This window comes from Epinephelus fuscoguttatus, linkage group LG17 (assembly GCF_011397635.1).
Source record: "Epinephelus fuscoguttatus linkage group LG17, E.fuscoguttatus.final_Chr_v1".
Lineage (NCBI taxonomy): Eukaryota > Metazoa > Chordata > Actinopteri > Perciformes > Serranidae > Epinephelus > Epinephelus fuscoguttatus.
In genome coordinates, this window is record NC_064768.1 from 6,831,931 (window position 1) to 6,844,899 (window position 12,969).

At 40.9% G+C, this 12,969-nt stretch overlaps 1 protein-coding gene across 1 annotated transcript in view; it reads right to left on the reverse strand.

The window, feature by feature from the left end:
* Positions 1 to 616: 616 nt before the first annotated feature.
* The window catches only part of LOC125904193 (venom phosphodiesterase 1), an 85,849-nt gene continuing 73,496 nt past the window's right edge, over positions 617 to 12,969 (reverse strand). Inside the window, exons 22-25 of the mRNA XM_049601442.1 lie at positions 11,967 to 12,044; positions 11,748 to 11,880; positions 7,423 to 7,579; positions 617 to 1,168 (exon numbers count right to left, since the gene is read on the reverse strand). Coding sequence (XP_049457399.1) covers positions 995 to 1,168; positions 7,423 to 7,579; positions 11,748 to 11,880; positions 11,967 to 12,044 — 542 coding nt within the window. The 3' untranslated portion in view covers positions 617 to 994. The remainder of the gene's footprint in view (positions 1,169 to 7,422; positions 7,580 to 11,747; positions 11,881 to 11,966; positions 12,045 to 12,969) is intronic.

Genomic DNA, 12,969 nt, shown 5'->3' on the forward strand with positions numbered 1-12,969 from the left:
CTGACACACTTACGTGACCAAAGATCGTCTCTCCCTGAAATACACATTACTCTGCCAGGAAACCAGCCGACACCAGCATCGTTCTCCAGTAACAAAAAATCCATTTTTCACTGGTAAAAAAAAATAACTCGCCAGAGTGGCGAGTGGTCTTAAAAATTTACCAGCCAAAGACAAAATCTACCCGTAATTGGCGAGTGGCGAGTGTTAGTTTTGGACCCTGTTTACATGCATCATCTTCTTTCAAAATACACTTCTGTTTTCACAGGAAATGCACAGTTTACATACAGTCTCTTGTGTGGTTGGGTTTAGGCAACAAAAGCACAAAAAAGAACAGGGTTTGGCTTTATAATCTTATGGAACGCAAACACCGCTCTCCCTGGTGAAAGTCGTGCCAATGTTTAAGGACAGCTTTTTTCGTCTGTGTCTGATGATGCAAGTCACTGCCCAAGCACTGGATTTCAACGACTTTGGAGTGAGACAGGGTTGTGTTTTACTTGTACTCGCCAGGGCTATGAAAAATATGTTTGATAATGTTCTAATTCCTTGTACAATAAACAGACAAATAGGCCTAAAATCCCAAATTTTACCAAACTAAAGCAACAACAACAAAAGAAACAAGTGTTTGATCACATTTACTGTAGAATGTTCTGTAGTATAATGGCTCTAAAAGACCACAAGGTCAACAAAGATTTGCTCAAATTTTGCTCCTTAAATACCTGTGTTGGCTCATCTTATTTGGGCTTTGCATGAAACAACCTCTAAATATGTATTATAATAAAATCAACAGGATAAAATCACCAGAATAGATTAAATAGTACACTTTTAAACTGAGAAGTAAATAAATAAACAATGTCACTCTGTTAGATAACAGGTACCTTTAGTCCAGTGTTGACAAAGTGATGACACCATTTAAGACTACACACAGAATAGTACAATACTTTAATAGCTACTGAATATTGATGTTGGTGATTTCTTCTTGTGGGGAAGAGTGATTTCACTGTTTTCTGTGAATGGCAGCTGTGGGGCGGGTCTTCATCCTCAACAGCTCTGGGACTGGTCGATTGCTGTCCTGGTAAAAGTCCAATCCTGTGATCCACTCAACATCTCTGACTCGTGACTGATGGAACCACATGAGATCTTCAACCCAGTGAGATTCGGGTTGTGTACTCTGTCAAAGTAAAAAAGAAAGAGACAAAACAAATTAATTGATTGATTGATTGATTGATTGATTGATTGATTTCTGGAAGACGATAAGACAGTAATCCAAAGGATGACACCTCGTTCCATAAAATCTGATTGACCTGTCTTTTAAAAAGACAAGTAAAAAAAAAAAAAGTTGGCAGACTATTCCATGCCATGTTACCAGTATAAAAGAAAGAGTTTTTAACTGCATTATTAGCTCTAGGAACTATGCAGGAGCGTATGCTGGCCCTAGTGTTATGACTATGCTGCGTGTGGACCATGGATACATTAGAGCATAAATATTTGGGGGCATGACCATTAACAATGTTAAACATATGGTTCAGCTTAAGTTGTTCTACTGCCACGGTTCTCACCTCCTGTCTAAGGCTGTAACTCAGTAACTGCTCGGGTTGGTTCTCTTAAGCCCAGTTCATGTCAACGATTCGTGACAGGACAAAACCATTGCAGACCGTTGCAGAGAAAAGTTGCGGCAGTGTGAACTGACCGTCCAACTGTATGTTCACACTAAAAGCTGCCAGAGCTGCAAAGGCGACGGGTCTAATGAAAGTTGAAGACTTCAAAACAGATCAAAAAATTTTGCTCATATTTGGTTCAGGTTCGTCCCACTTGACATGCTGCTGTGTTGTGCTACGGCCTATTGAAGTGCTGGAATTTGTTATTTACGTGATAAGGCCTGAACGCAACACAGGCTGTGTGTGTTTAATGTTTAATGTCAGACCTATTTAGACTTTTTATTCTGTTTTCATTGTCCAAGTTTCTTTACTCAGGCAAATGCACGAAGTCACATTTCTGTGCCCCAGCCAGTAACTTGCTTTGCGGCTCCTTTAAATTGAGAAGCATAATTGAACATTCAGAATTTGTTGTCATGAGTGACTTGAGCTGCTTTCGCTGCCACAAATATTTTACCAGTGGCGCTGCTAGAGCAAATTCAACTATTTTGCAGCTCTGGCAGCTTTTGGTGCGAACGTACAATGAGCTTTACTCAAGCCAGCGGCTGGTTTTAGAATGTAAGGTAGGTCACCAGTTTCATCAGACAGTCAACTTGTAGTGAAGTCCACTGGTCAAGTCAAAATGACTGCAGATAGCGTGTTCACATGCTGCGGCAGGTGCTCCATCCCCGCTGAGCCCTCTGTTTCCGCCCTCACGGTGTTTCCCGCTTGTCTTTGTACATCCATATAAATCTACAATGGCTACTAAGCATGCTAGCTCAACCTGATCTCACAGAAATACGTGAAATGACGACGACCTCTTAACACCGCATTCCGTGGTGGCAGCACGTAATGGGTTGAAATTACGTGCTGCCACCACGAAAACAATGCCAATGTAAAGTCAATTAGGGTCCTCTCCCGTGGTGGACACACGGATTCCCTGATTCAATCACGTCACGTCAACCTCATTTTCCTCAATGATATCTTTAACATTCCTGTATACACACAAAAACGCGGAAGTGTTCTTGATATTAAAATGGCAAATACATTCCTCTGTTATAATTTCCCACCAATAATAATAATATTGATAATAACGTGATAATTCGGCTGTTCTAGATATTTATTATAGCCTATTCAAATATTCAATCACAAAAACGCCGTTTCTAGAGAACTTGCTAAAATATCTGAAATGAACCATCATGCCTACTTTTTCTTAACATATTTCATCTAGGTGCAGTGTCATACTAGTTCTGCTTTACTAGACATTTGATATATTCAGTAGATGTATCTTTTTACGACCCTGTTTTACAACAAGCCGCAAAAAACCTACCTACCGTGAGTATTATCTAAAATAACTACAATTAGCCAACATCCTTGCTTTTTTTCTTAACATGGTTCATCTAGGTGCAGTGTAATAACTACTTCGGCTTTACTAGATATTAGATTTATTCAGTAGATCTATCTTTTTACAACCCTATTTTACAAGCCGCAAACGAACCTACTGTCCCAAAAACGCCGTTTCTAGTGTATTAGCTAAAATATCGAAAATTAGCCGACATCTTTATTTTTTCTTACCATAGTTCATCTAGGTGGAGTGTAATAACTAGTTCGGCTTTACTTGATATTAGATATATTCAGTAGATATATCTTTTTACAACCCTATTTAGAGCCCTACTTTGCAAATCAGAAGAACTACAACTATGTTGCTGATATGTATCAAACTGCATGGTGTGGTCCCAGGGAATTGTAGTTTTTTAAAAATCTAAGTGTTTTTCCCAGATTTGGAAGTTGTAAATACTGAATTGAGAGTACACTGTGGACTTTAAGCGGATGGTAAACACATTTGTGAAATCAGATTTTAAATATCTAATTTCTAAATGGGTGAAAATTAATTTTATCCATATTTTACCCATATCTGACAGCACCCACAGTTGTTGACTACACTCACATGATAGCTGAGGTCAAGAGCTCTCTGTAACAGTTGGTCCCATGTCTGTACCCCCTTTAGTTGCTGAGTAAGCCCTCAAACATGCACTGAGGTCAAGGTTCAAAGGTGAATGGCTGAAAGCAGGAGCCATGTAGAATCTTCATACTGACATATGTTACTCTCCAGGTTGAGACCTTTCCAATGATGTATTTGGTTTAGCTCTACGACAAAGTTTAGATTTTTTCATTTTTTGGACACAAGCCATGCCAGGTGTAGTTTCAGAGAACACTTTGAAGGCCCCGTGTATAAAATGAGTTTTGTTTGTTTCTTTGCTTATTTTTTCTTTTTTTACTGTAGATAGTTACTAACATGAGTCATCCTCAGACAATACAATACTACTAAAAAGTAAAACCAATAATAACAATAATGAAATAAGCAAAAATAATATTAAAATCATATTGAAATTTTAAAATCTATTTACAGAGTGGAATGGTAGCCTAATAGATAACTTAGATAATATTTATTATTGTTTAGACACTTTATTATTGCTTAGATACTATTTAGCCTATTATTGTATTTACTTTTAGCATGTTCTACTTTTGAGTAATTTCCGAGAGGTTATGATAAAAAAAATAAAAAATTACAGACTATAGGAGACAACCTCTTCAATGTCTCACGTCAATTAATTAACACTATTTGTCGGCTTTTTATAATGCCTTTTTTTTTTTTTTTTTTGCTGCTGTCTCAAGTTGAGAGTGATGATTTGCTAAATACATTCTACAATAATAATTAGATTAACATTTGGTCTATAATATTGTTGGCTATATTACGCATTTTAATAAAAAAAACGGAAGAATAAAAGAAATAAACACCGAAATAATTACTTTTTTTTCATTGATACTCCTCTCTGACACACACACACACACACACACACACATTGAACACGCGATTGAATGAATGAATAAATGAACATTGGAAGTGGTTCAGCCACAGTCCCACCGGCTGGCGTGGTCACATTGAGATTCCATTTGTTTTTTATTACTAACAAAATGTTTTATATTGACCGTATGAATGGTTTCGTTTTCAAATAAATATTTGGAAACGAAAATATGCTTTGGTGTACTTTTACAGAGTTTTGCAATATGTATATAGCCTACCTGTATCAAAATGTATAATTTTCAGCAGCGGTTTGTGTGACAGCTGCCACAGTCGGAGGTATAACCAGGGGGCAGCCGCTGGTTCTGTGGCGCTGGCTTGGGGTCCGCTCTCCCCTGGTGGAGTGGAGGGTGGCCGGGTTGCCAGGGGCAGACGGCTCCATGTGATGGTGTTTCCTCTCTGGTTCTTCCGTGCTCAGCCTTATTTTTATCTTCTTATTTATTTATTTATTAGTGGCGTTTGGATTCAGTTATGGCAGACGGATGGCAATCTGAAATGGAATGAAGCCCACAGACGGCAGAGAGCTGCTACAAAATAGTAGTGGAACGCGCCCCATCCGCCCACAGCACAGTGCTCTTAAAGCTCTACGCTATCAAAAGCTGGCAAAATCCATTTATTTTATTTTATGGCCTTGACATTAACCTGTCATAATGTTGAGTTATCAAGGACACTTCTGCGTTTTTGTGTGTATACAGGAATGTTAAATATATCATTGAGGAAAACGAGGTTGACGTGACGTGATTGAATCAGGGAATCCGTGTGTCCACCACGGGAGAGGATCCTAATTGACTTTACATTGGCATTGTTTTCGTGGTGGCAGCACGTAATTTCAACCCATTACGTGCTGCCACCACGGAATGCGGTGTTAAGAGGTCGTGGTCATTTCACGAATTTCTGTGAGATCAGGTTGTGCTAGCTAGCTGCTAACATCCACCACTGCAACTGACAAACCAATTCATTCAATAGCTTCACCATCCACTGTCAGATACACAAGGCTGCTTACTTACTGCAGAAAAACAGCTCAGAACTGACGCTAACAGCTAACACTGCTCTGGTGTGAGTGCTTTGCAGGCTAGTGAAACATCCTGCCATTGACTATTTACGGAGGTTACCAACCCATTGGTGCTCCATACTCATACAGCTTATACAGCTTATATGGCATTAGAATATAATTTCAAGCACGGCTGTTCTCGGCTTCTTGTCCTTAAACATGTTTCTAATAGGTTACATAAAATGATTTATCATTCTGATCTCCTTTCCTTTCATTTTGAATGTCCAACATGTGCTTATCCTAAGTTGTCACAAATTGCTGCTTTGTCAGTGGCCTTTCCATATTATGTGCTAGGTATCCTGCATCTGCTGTTGATATTCCACGATGAGCAATGCCAGGACGTCAACGAAAGCACATAGTTAGGTTTAGGCAACAAAAGCATATGGTTAAGTTTAGAAAAAAAACATCTTGGTTTGACATTCAAGAAGAAGAAGAAGAACATCTGGCTGCCAGGTAGAAATTTGGGGTTTGTTGGATCCATCTACCAAGACTCCTAGCCGCCCCACAGGGACTCTCCAGCTCCTTATATTACATCCTTACGGGTAGAGTTTCAGCCTTACATCATCCGGCACTGTATCATACCGCCATGTCAGATGCCGTCCGCCTGACCAGTGGCTGATCATAATAACGCAAAAGGTTATGTCTGGCCACGTTACATACTGATTCTGCCTGGCTGCATATCATTCTGCCATGATAGGCTTTTGGCGTCTGACGCCAAAATTACTGACAAAGCGATAGTATCTGACGACTTTGGAATGAGAGCAGGCTGGAATGTCTGATGATCCACCTCTAACATTTTGGTCCTGTCTCGTCTTGTCCATGCAAACAAAATACACATTTTGTCATAGCTTTTATGATCAAGATCTATTTTTAGCTTTCAACGTCTCATCTTTGTCATGACAAACATGTTTCGTCATAGTTTTTGTTGATAAAAATTAAGGTGTGTTTGGAAATACTCATTCTGCACGCACATGCTGGCACAAACTGAGCTGTTCATAAGTTTGGAGCGCTGTTAGAATGTTCCATTCAGTTATCCAGAGCACCGCGCTCTTGGAGTGGCAGAACATCCGCTGGGCAGACGAATCAATAGAGCACCAAACACAATGAATGTGTGATTAACCTAACCGTTCATTAATTCATGTTGAAACGGAATGCATCGTTTCTTCAAACAACAGGGCTCTCATTTTAGTGTAAAGCATCAGACTGGATTTATGAACACACCCAAACACTGTGCCTTACGAAGACTTTGGTCCATGGCAAAGTATCCCTTAAACTCTGATGGGTATTCTTAGTCTCCAGATAATGTAACTGTTGGTGATCCCCTGACCTTTCTTTTAGGGCCACCATCGAACCAAATGTGCACTACATCTCTAGTGGACAGATGAACACAGAACCTACTGAGCACATTCATGTTCTCCAGAAGATGAAGTCTTACCATTGTGGACACATTTATACACTTTCTCCACACAAGATAATGCATTTCATCCACTGGTACCTTCCTTTTCATATTTACTTCCAAACTAATTCAGTTTTTCATCCATATTCTCCTGGACAGTCTGGGCATCTTTACGTTCCCTTGTGTTCCACTAAAGAACAAGAAGTACTGCTGAAATGAGAAGTAACTGTGTGTGTGTGTAAATGGAAATATCATCACCGTCACACACTGGAACAGAGGACACTGCTGCTTTGTTCATGAGCATGAAAGGCAGCAAGTAGGCAGGGAGTTTCACACTAAGTCACACAAAGAGTTTCATTTTATTTGTCTGGCCCAGCATAAGGTGGTGAGAATAGGAGGACTGTGAGAAAAGAGACAGAGTACAGAGTGGGCAGTAAACTGTAAACTTAAAAACAAACTCCTGTGCATTGCGGTTTCTTACTTTGCAGCTTTCTGAGTTGTTGGGTCTGTGAGGCAGCAGGAAGGATACAGTCTGCAGCTCGCCAACGCAGGCGGTAACTGGTAGGGCTGAGTCCCTGCAGCTGGTCAGCAAAGCAAAGTAGTGTGTGGGAATGGAGATGTTCGTGCCAGGCATAAACCTAGAGTCACACAGAAAGAACACAGTCTTATTCACCGACAAAAGCAATCCCAAGAAAACTTAACTCAATTAAAGTACCAGCCATTTTAAACATGTTTCCAAAATCACTGACACTAATGTGCTGCTCTAACAGCCTCCTCTCTCCACCAGAGAACCTGCAGCAGAGATTTTCTGCGATTCAACAACAGGAGGGTTATTGAGGACCAACACTCATAGTAGGTAATCAGGTCTGGCTCACAGTCTGCCTTCGTTTCATCAGAGGTCAGGACTCTGCGCAGTTTTGTGAAACTATTTCTTTATAGAGCTGGCTTTGTGCACAGATGAATCACATGCTGAAACAGGAGAGGGCAAAACCCAAAGTGTTTACACAAAGTTGAAAGCACACGATTGCCTAAAACATCATTGTATGGTGCAGCAATAAGATTACCCTTCACTGGAGCTGAGGGGCCCAAACCAAAAACAATAGAAAAAGGGCCTGAGACCAAAAGTACACAAGTATTTAGTCTGAGGTGTTCACAAACTTTTGGCCATAGAGTGTACTAGAGTGCATTGTTTTATAGCCTTGTTTTCCATATCTATTATGTATATATCACCTTGTGATAACTCTCAGGTTGTACTTCAGGTTGTTAAAGGTCCAGTGAGTAAGATTTAGAAGGATTTAGTGGTATCTAGCAGTGGAGATTGCAGCCAGCTGAAACTTCTCCTGGTTAGTATTCCTTAAGTGTTCATTGTTCAGGAGTGTTTAAGCATTTAAAAATATATATTTATTTCTACAGATAATGTAAACTGCACATATTCTAATCCTCCCTTAGAGAAAAAAAAAGTCTTGCAGAGCATCGTTTCTGTGGGCTCCGGCAACACTAAACCCCAAGCTTGCCTGAGAAGGACTAAATGCACAAAGCTCCTATTATTACATATCCCATGAGAGAGATTCTCACTACAGCCTGTTTTATTTTGTTCTGAAAATATTGGCATGTAACTCCATTCTGTGGATGATAAACAATACGCAGACTTCCATCTGTGTCACCGGTGATTAGGAAATATAGGAAGTTCTGGATAGAGCAGTGAGTGAGTAGTCAGTGACAACAACCCCATCCACATTTAAGAGTACTGTTTGCAGTTGAAATGCAAGGGTCTAGGTACCATGTCTGAAGGGTTACTTTTGGTTCCAAAGTTATCATACCAAAAGTGTTTGGTGGAAACAGGGCCTATGGTGAACGACGCGGAAAACACAAAAACGCAAGTCGCCCTATGTATAGCCAGTGTTTGCTTTGTCTGCTCTGGGCTACTGTAGAAACATGGCGATGCAACATGGCGATCTCCGAAGACGAGAACGTTAATATGACAAGTTTTCTGAAATGTTATGTTTAAGGGGACAATAAGCAGAAATTCATCACTTCTAGATTGAAGGAATTAAAAAATTGCTATGTGAAGAACTAGAGGTGTAATTTCATCTGGAGTATAGCATGACCTCACACACCCTCTCTCTGTGTTGATCTCCAGCCCCTTGTTTACAAGCCGGTCAGGCTGTGCGTTCATGTACGTTCATGTGAATCCACCCCCCTTCCTCCTCCTCCTCCTCCTCCTCCTCCTCTCGGAGCCCTTAGCCCTCCCTCCCTATAAAAGGCTACAGCCAGTGAGCAATGGCAGCACGTATTTTCGATGCGAAATGGCGGAGAGCGGAACGAAACGTTCACCTGAAGACGACCAGGATCCGACATTATCTCTAAAGAAACAACGGTCGTTGGCAAAGAAGTTGTCAGATAAAGAAAGGGACAGAACTCGGATTAACATTGGCCTTGCATTTCCAAAGTGGAGAGCACTGCGAGAGCTAAAGGGGCTACAATCTGACTCGGAGCTAGCTCTTCTTCTCCTGGACAGGTAAGTAACAACATAAAGTCAAATGTCTGTATTAATTAGTGTTACAGTAATGTTAAACACATGTTGCTATGTCGATTCAATAAAGTTTAATGTTGCAGTCGTAGCATGGGTTAATGTCCGGAGCTTGAGTTATTAGTGGCTCGGTCCCAGCAATGGGTCAGGCGTTTAAGTTGTGTTAGGTGAATAGTGTGATGGAAAATATGGTATTTGACCTTATTTTTGTCTTTAGCATGTAATGCATGTTTTTATATAAGGGTACTTGCTATGATCTATGATGTATATTGCTCAGTTTACCCCTACTGTGACAGCAGTGAGAAATACAACAGAGGCCTGATGGGAATAGGGTTAAAGGGAGGTTCCCACAACAAGTGTCCTTGCTAGCCTCAAGAGATGTTGTGTCTTAGGGATGTCAAACCACCTGAGTGCCATATATTTTGACTTTTGTGTTATGGGAATTATACAGATAGCAGGGTGAGAGAACATCGAGGCACTCACTCCTTATGGGAACTATAAAGATAGAAGGGTGAGAGGACATCGGCCCTGAGTCATTGACTGACTCTTCATGCGGTTGTATCTGTGTGTGAGTCCATTCATGAATGCTTAATAAAACTCAGAAAGACAGACGACGTGTAAAGACTTTTCCTTAAACTGTTCATTTACTGTAATTTTGCCACCACAGTAGCCTGGCAGCCCAGCTAACATTTGCAATTAGCATTGTAAAATGTAGACAGGCTAAAACATCGCTCTCACTCATGGAGAAGAGTAGGAACGTTAACACGTCCCGGTGTTAGCACTAGCTGGGTTCTGGTGATGGCTCTAGCCGAGTTGGCTGCCACCGGCTACTGGAGTAACTTACAGCTATGGAGCGCTTCTACCAGCTCTTCTAGTCACTGAGCCTCTCCTTCAGAATATACACGAGATACGAATAAAATTGGAAAGTCTGGTGTATATAAGTGCCTCCAGAGTGATTTTTGACTCAGAGTATGAGAAAAAAACTTATTTTGAGAAAACTTCATTTAAAGATAGGTAATGTAAAAATCTGATACTTTTTTACACATAAAAAGACACTAGGGTAAAAAAAAAAATTAACTGATGAAGCTCTAGCAAATGTTCAGTCATGAAGATAATACTTTTGCATGCATAGGTCTGTAATTCATTTCTCATACCACCTGCCATTCATTCCTTGCACACAGGCTCACTCATAATTTCTTGCCATCATTATCAGGCGTTTCAGCTGTTCTGTCAGCTCATCACAGTTAACCAATTGCACAGCGACACATCTTCTCTGTTAGCCTACCACAGCCTATCTTACTGCTTGTTATTTTAAATATGTCTCTTTCTCTCTGCCTGTAATTCTTTCATGCTTCAGCTGTGCAGCTACCTCCCCATCACCACCTAGTCTTCGCAGATTCATCAGCCTCATTACCAGTCAGTCTCAGCCTCAGTCTCAGTCATGCGCCGCCACCACCACCAGTGTCTGGACTGCTCAGGTGCCGCTCAATTACACAGAGTCCATGCTCCAAACTAGGGGCCAAACTTTTTCTCTTAAAAGCTTAATCTGTACACCTACAACATGAAAATATGGAGGAATGATGTTTTTTGGATGAATCCGTTTTTATGTCTGGAACCTCCTGTCTTCGACAGATTATGGATGCGCTTGTGTTGAGAACTTGGCTCAGATTCTGGAGTCGCTGCTTATCCTGAAGCCTCCTTAAGGAATCTGATCCGGTTTGATTGGGCGGTGGGAGCCTCTAGCGACCGCATGCCTTTGCTGGCGTCAACTCCAGCAGGATTCGACCTTCGACCTTCTGCATGGAAGATGAGTGCTCTAAAAACTACCTATAGTCCCGCATACACTATCCCAGCCACTTGGTTCTGCCTCTCCATGTATGCTGATCCTGCTTGCATCTTACACCCTGCCACCATGAGCTGGACCTTCTAAGGGGCATCTTTGCACAGTCTGCACCTTGGGTCTGACCTGCTGTGGTACAGATGAAGCCACTTCAAATTTCCCAGGCCTTCCGAAAGCCTTCCAGAAGCCTGCCAATGTCCTCCCAATTTCCACTGTCTGCATTTACACTAAGATCGTTGAAGACTTTAATAAGTCTGTCTCTGTGCTGTGGCTCTCTCTGAAGCCTGACTGGAAATTTTATATATATATACATATATATATATATATATATATATATATATATATACATACATAGTGTCAAGGCTGTTTTTCTTGAAGAACAAGTTGTTAAAAGGGTAATTGTTCATTTACATCATTCATCATGACTGGAACTCACTCTTGGATCTGCTCTGGAGTGTCAAATCGGCCATCATAGTTGAAATCGAATGCGGGGCCCGTCACCACGTTAATGCCATTGTAAACAGAGGCATATTTCTTCAATAGGATCCTGTGAAAGTAGTCCCAGATCTCTGCAAGAGGACAGAAGATTTAGTTCAAAGACAAAAGGGAATTTATGCAGTGTAGTTTTTGCTGTGATAATTAATCAGTAACTTACTCTTAAATTCAGGGTACATTGGCACCACATTACTCATCAGTAGAGCATCGTACTGCTGCTCTGCTGTTTCATTCAGATCTGTAAGAACAACAAACAATGATTGTTAGATGTGGTTACACGTGGGGAGACGAAGAACGTCACTGAATTTGTACAATTACCTATCCTGTGTAAAGGCAGGTTTTCTGTTTCCCATTTCATTTGCATGACAATGTTTAACAGTTAAACCTTAACTTCAGTTCTAAGAAACAAAGCACTCGGATGCATCATCTCACTGGGCTTGAAAACAGTCTGATGTGTCTAATACATCAGATGAGCGATACTTCATCCAGAGTCGTCTCCACCACACATCCTAATAAACCAGCGCCCTGCATAGACGGCAACACCATAGCTTATAACATAGAGGAAACTGAAATATGTCTCCAAATTTCTACTTCAAACAAACTGGTTTAAATGAATACTGTTATGCTGAAGAGTTGCTGTGAAGGCAATCGCACCAAAAATAAATTCCAAAACGCTGATCTCCAATTTGTTCCCTTGCTATGTCCTATAAAAGAAGGATATAGAAGGGCTTTGGCTCCAAGCAACAGACCAGACCCAGCATCACATCATTGCCAATCCTGTGTCCCCTATTAAGGGAAAAAGCACGGTCACATCAGGAGAGAAATGGTAAATGCTGAAAAGCTGTTGTGTACAAGTAAACCAAGGTTTTTCTCTTTGAGATTTGAGACACATGAATTGTGAATATTCACTGTGAGAGTGGTAGACTGCTTCGAATGGGAGCAGGTGGTCAAAAAAACTATATAAAACTAAATAAACTGTGGCTCCCACAATGTGTTGGAATACAATACGATTAGAAGTACTACTCCTGATCTCCAGACCTCTGCGCCAGGGAGAGGAGGGGGTCCAGTTTGGGCACCACAGAATTGTTTCCTTGCTTTTTGCAGATAATGTGGTTCTGTTGGTTTCATCACACTGTGACCTCCAGCATGACCTGGGGAGGTCT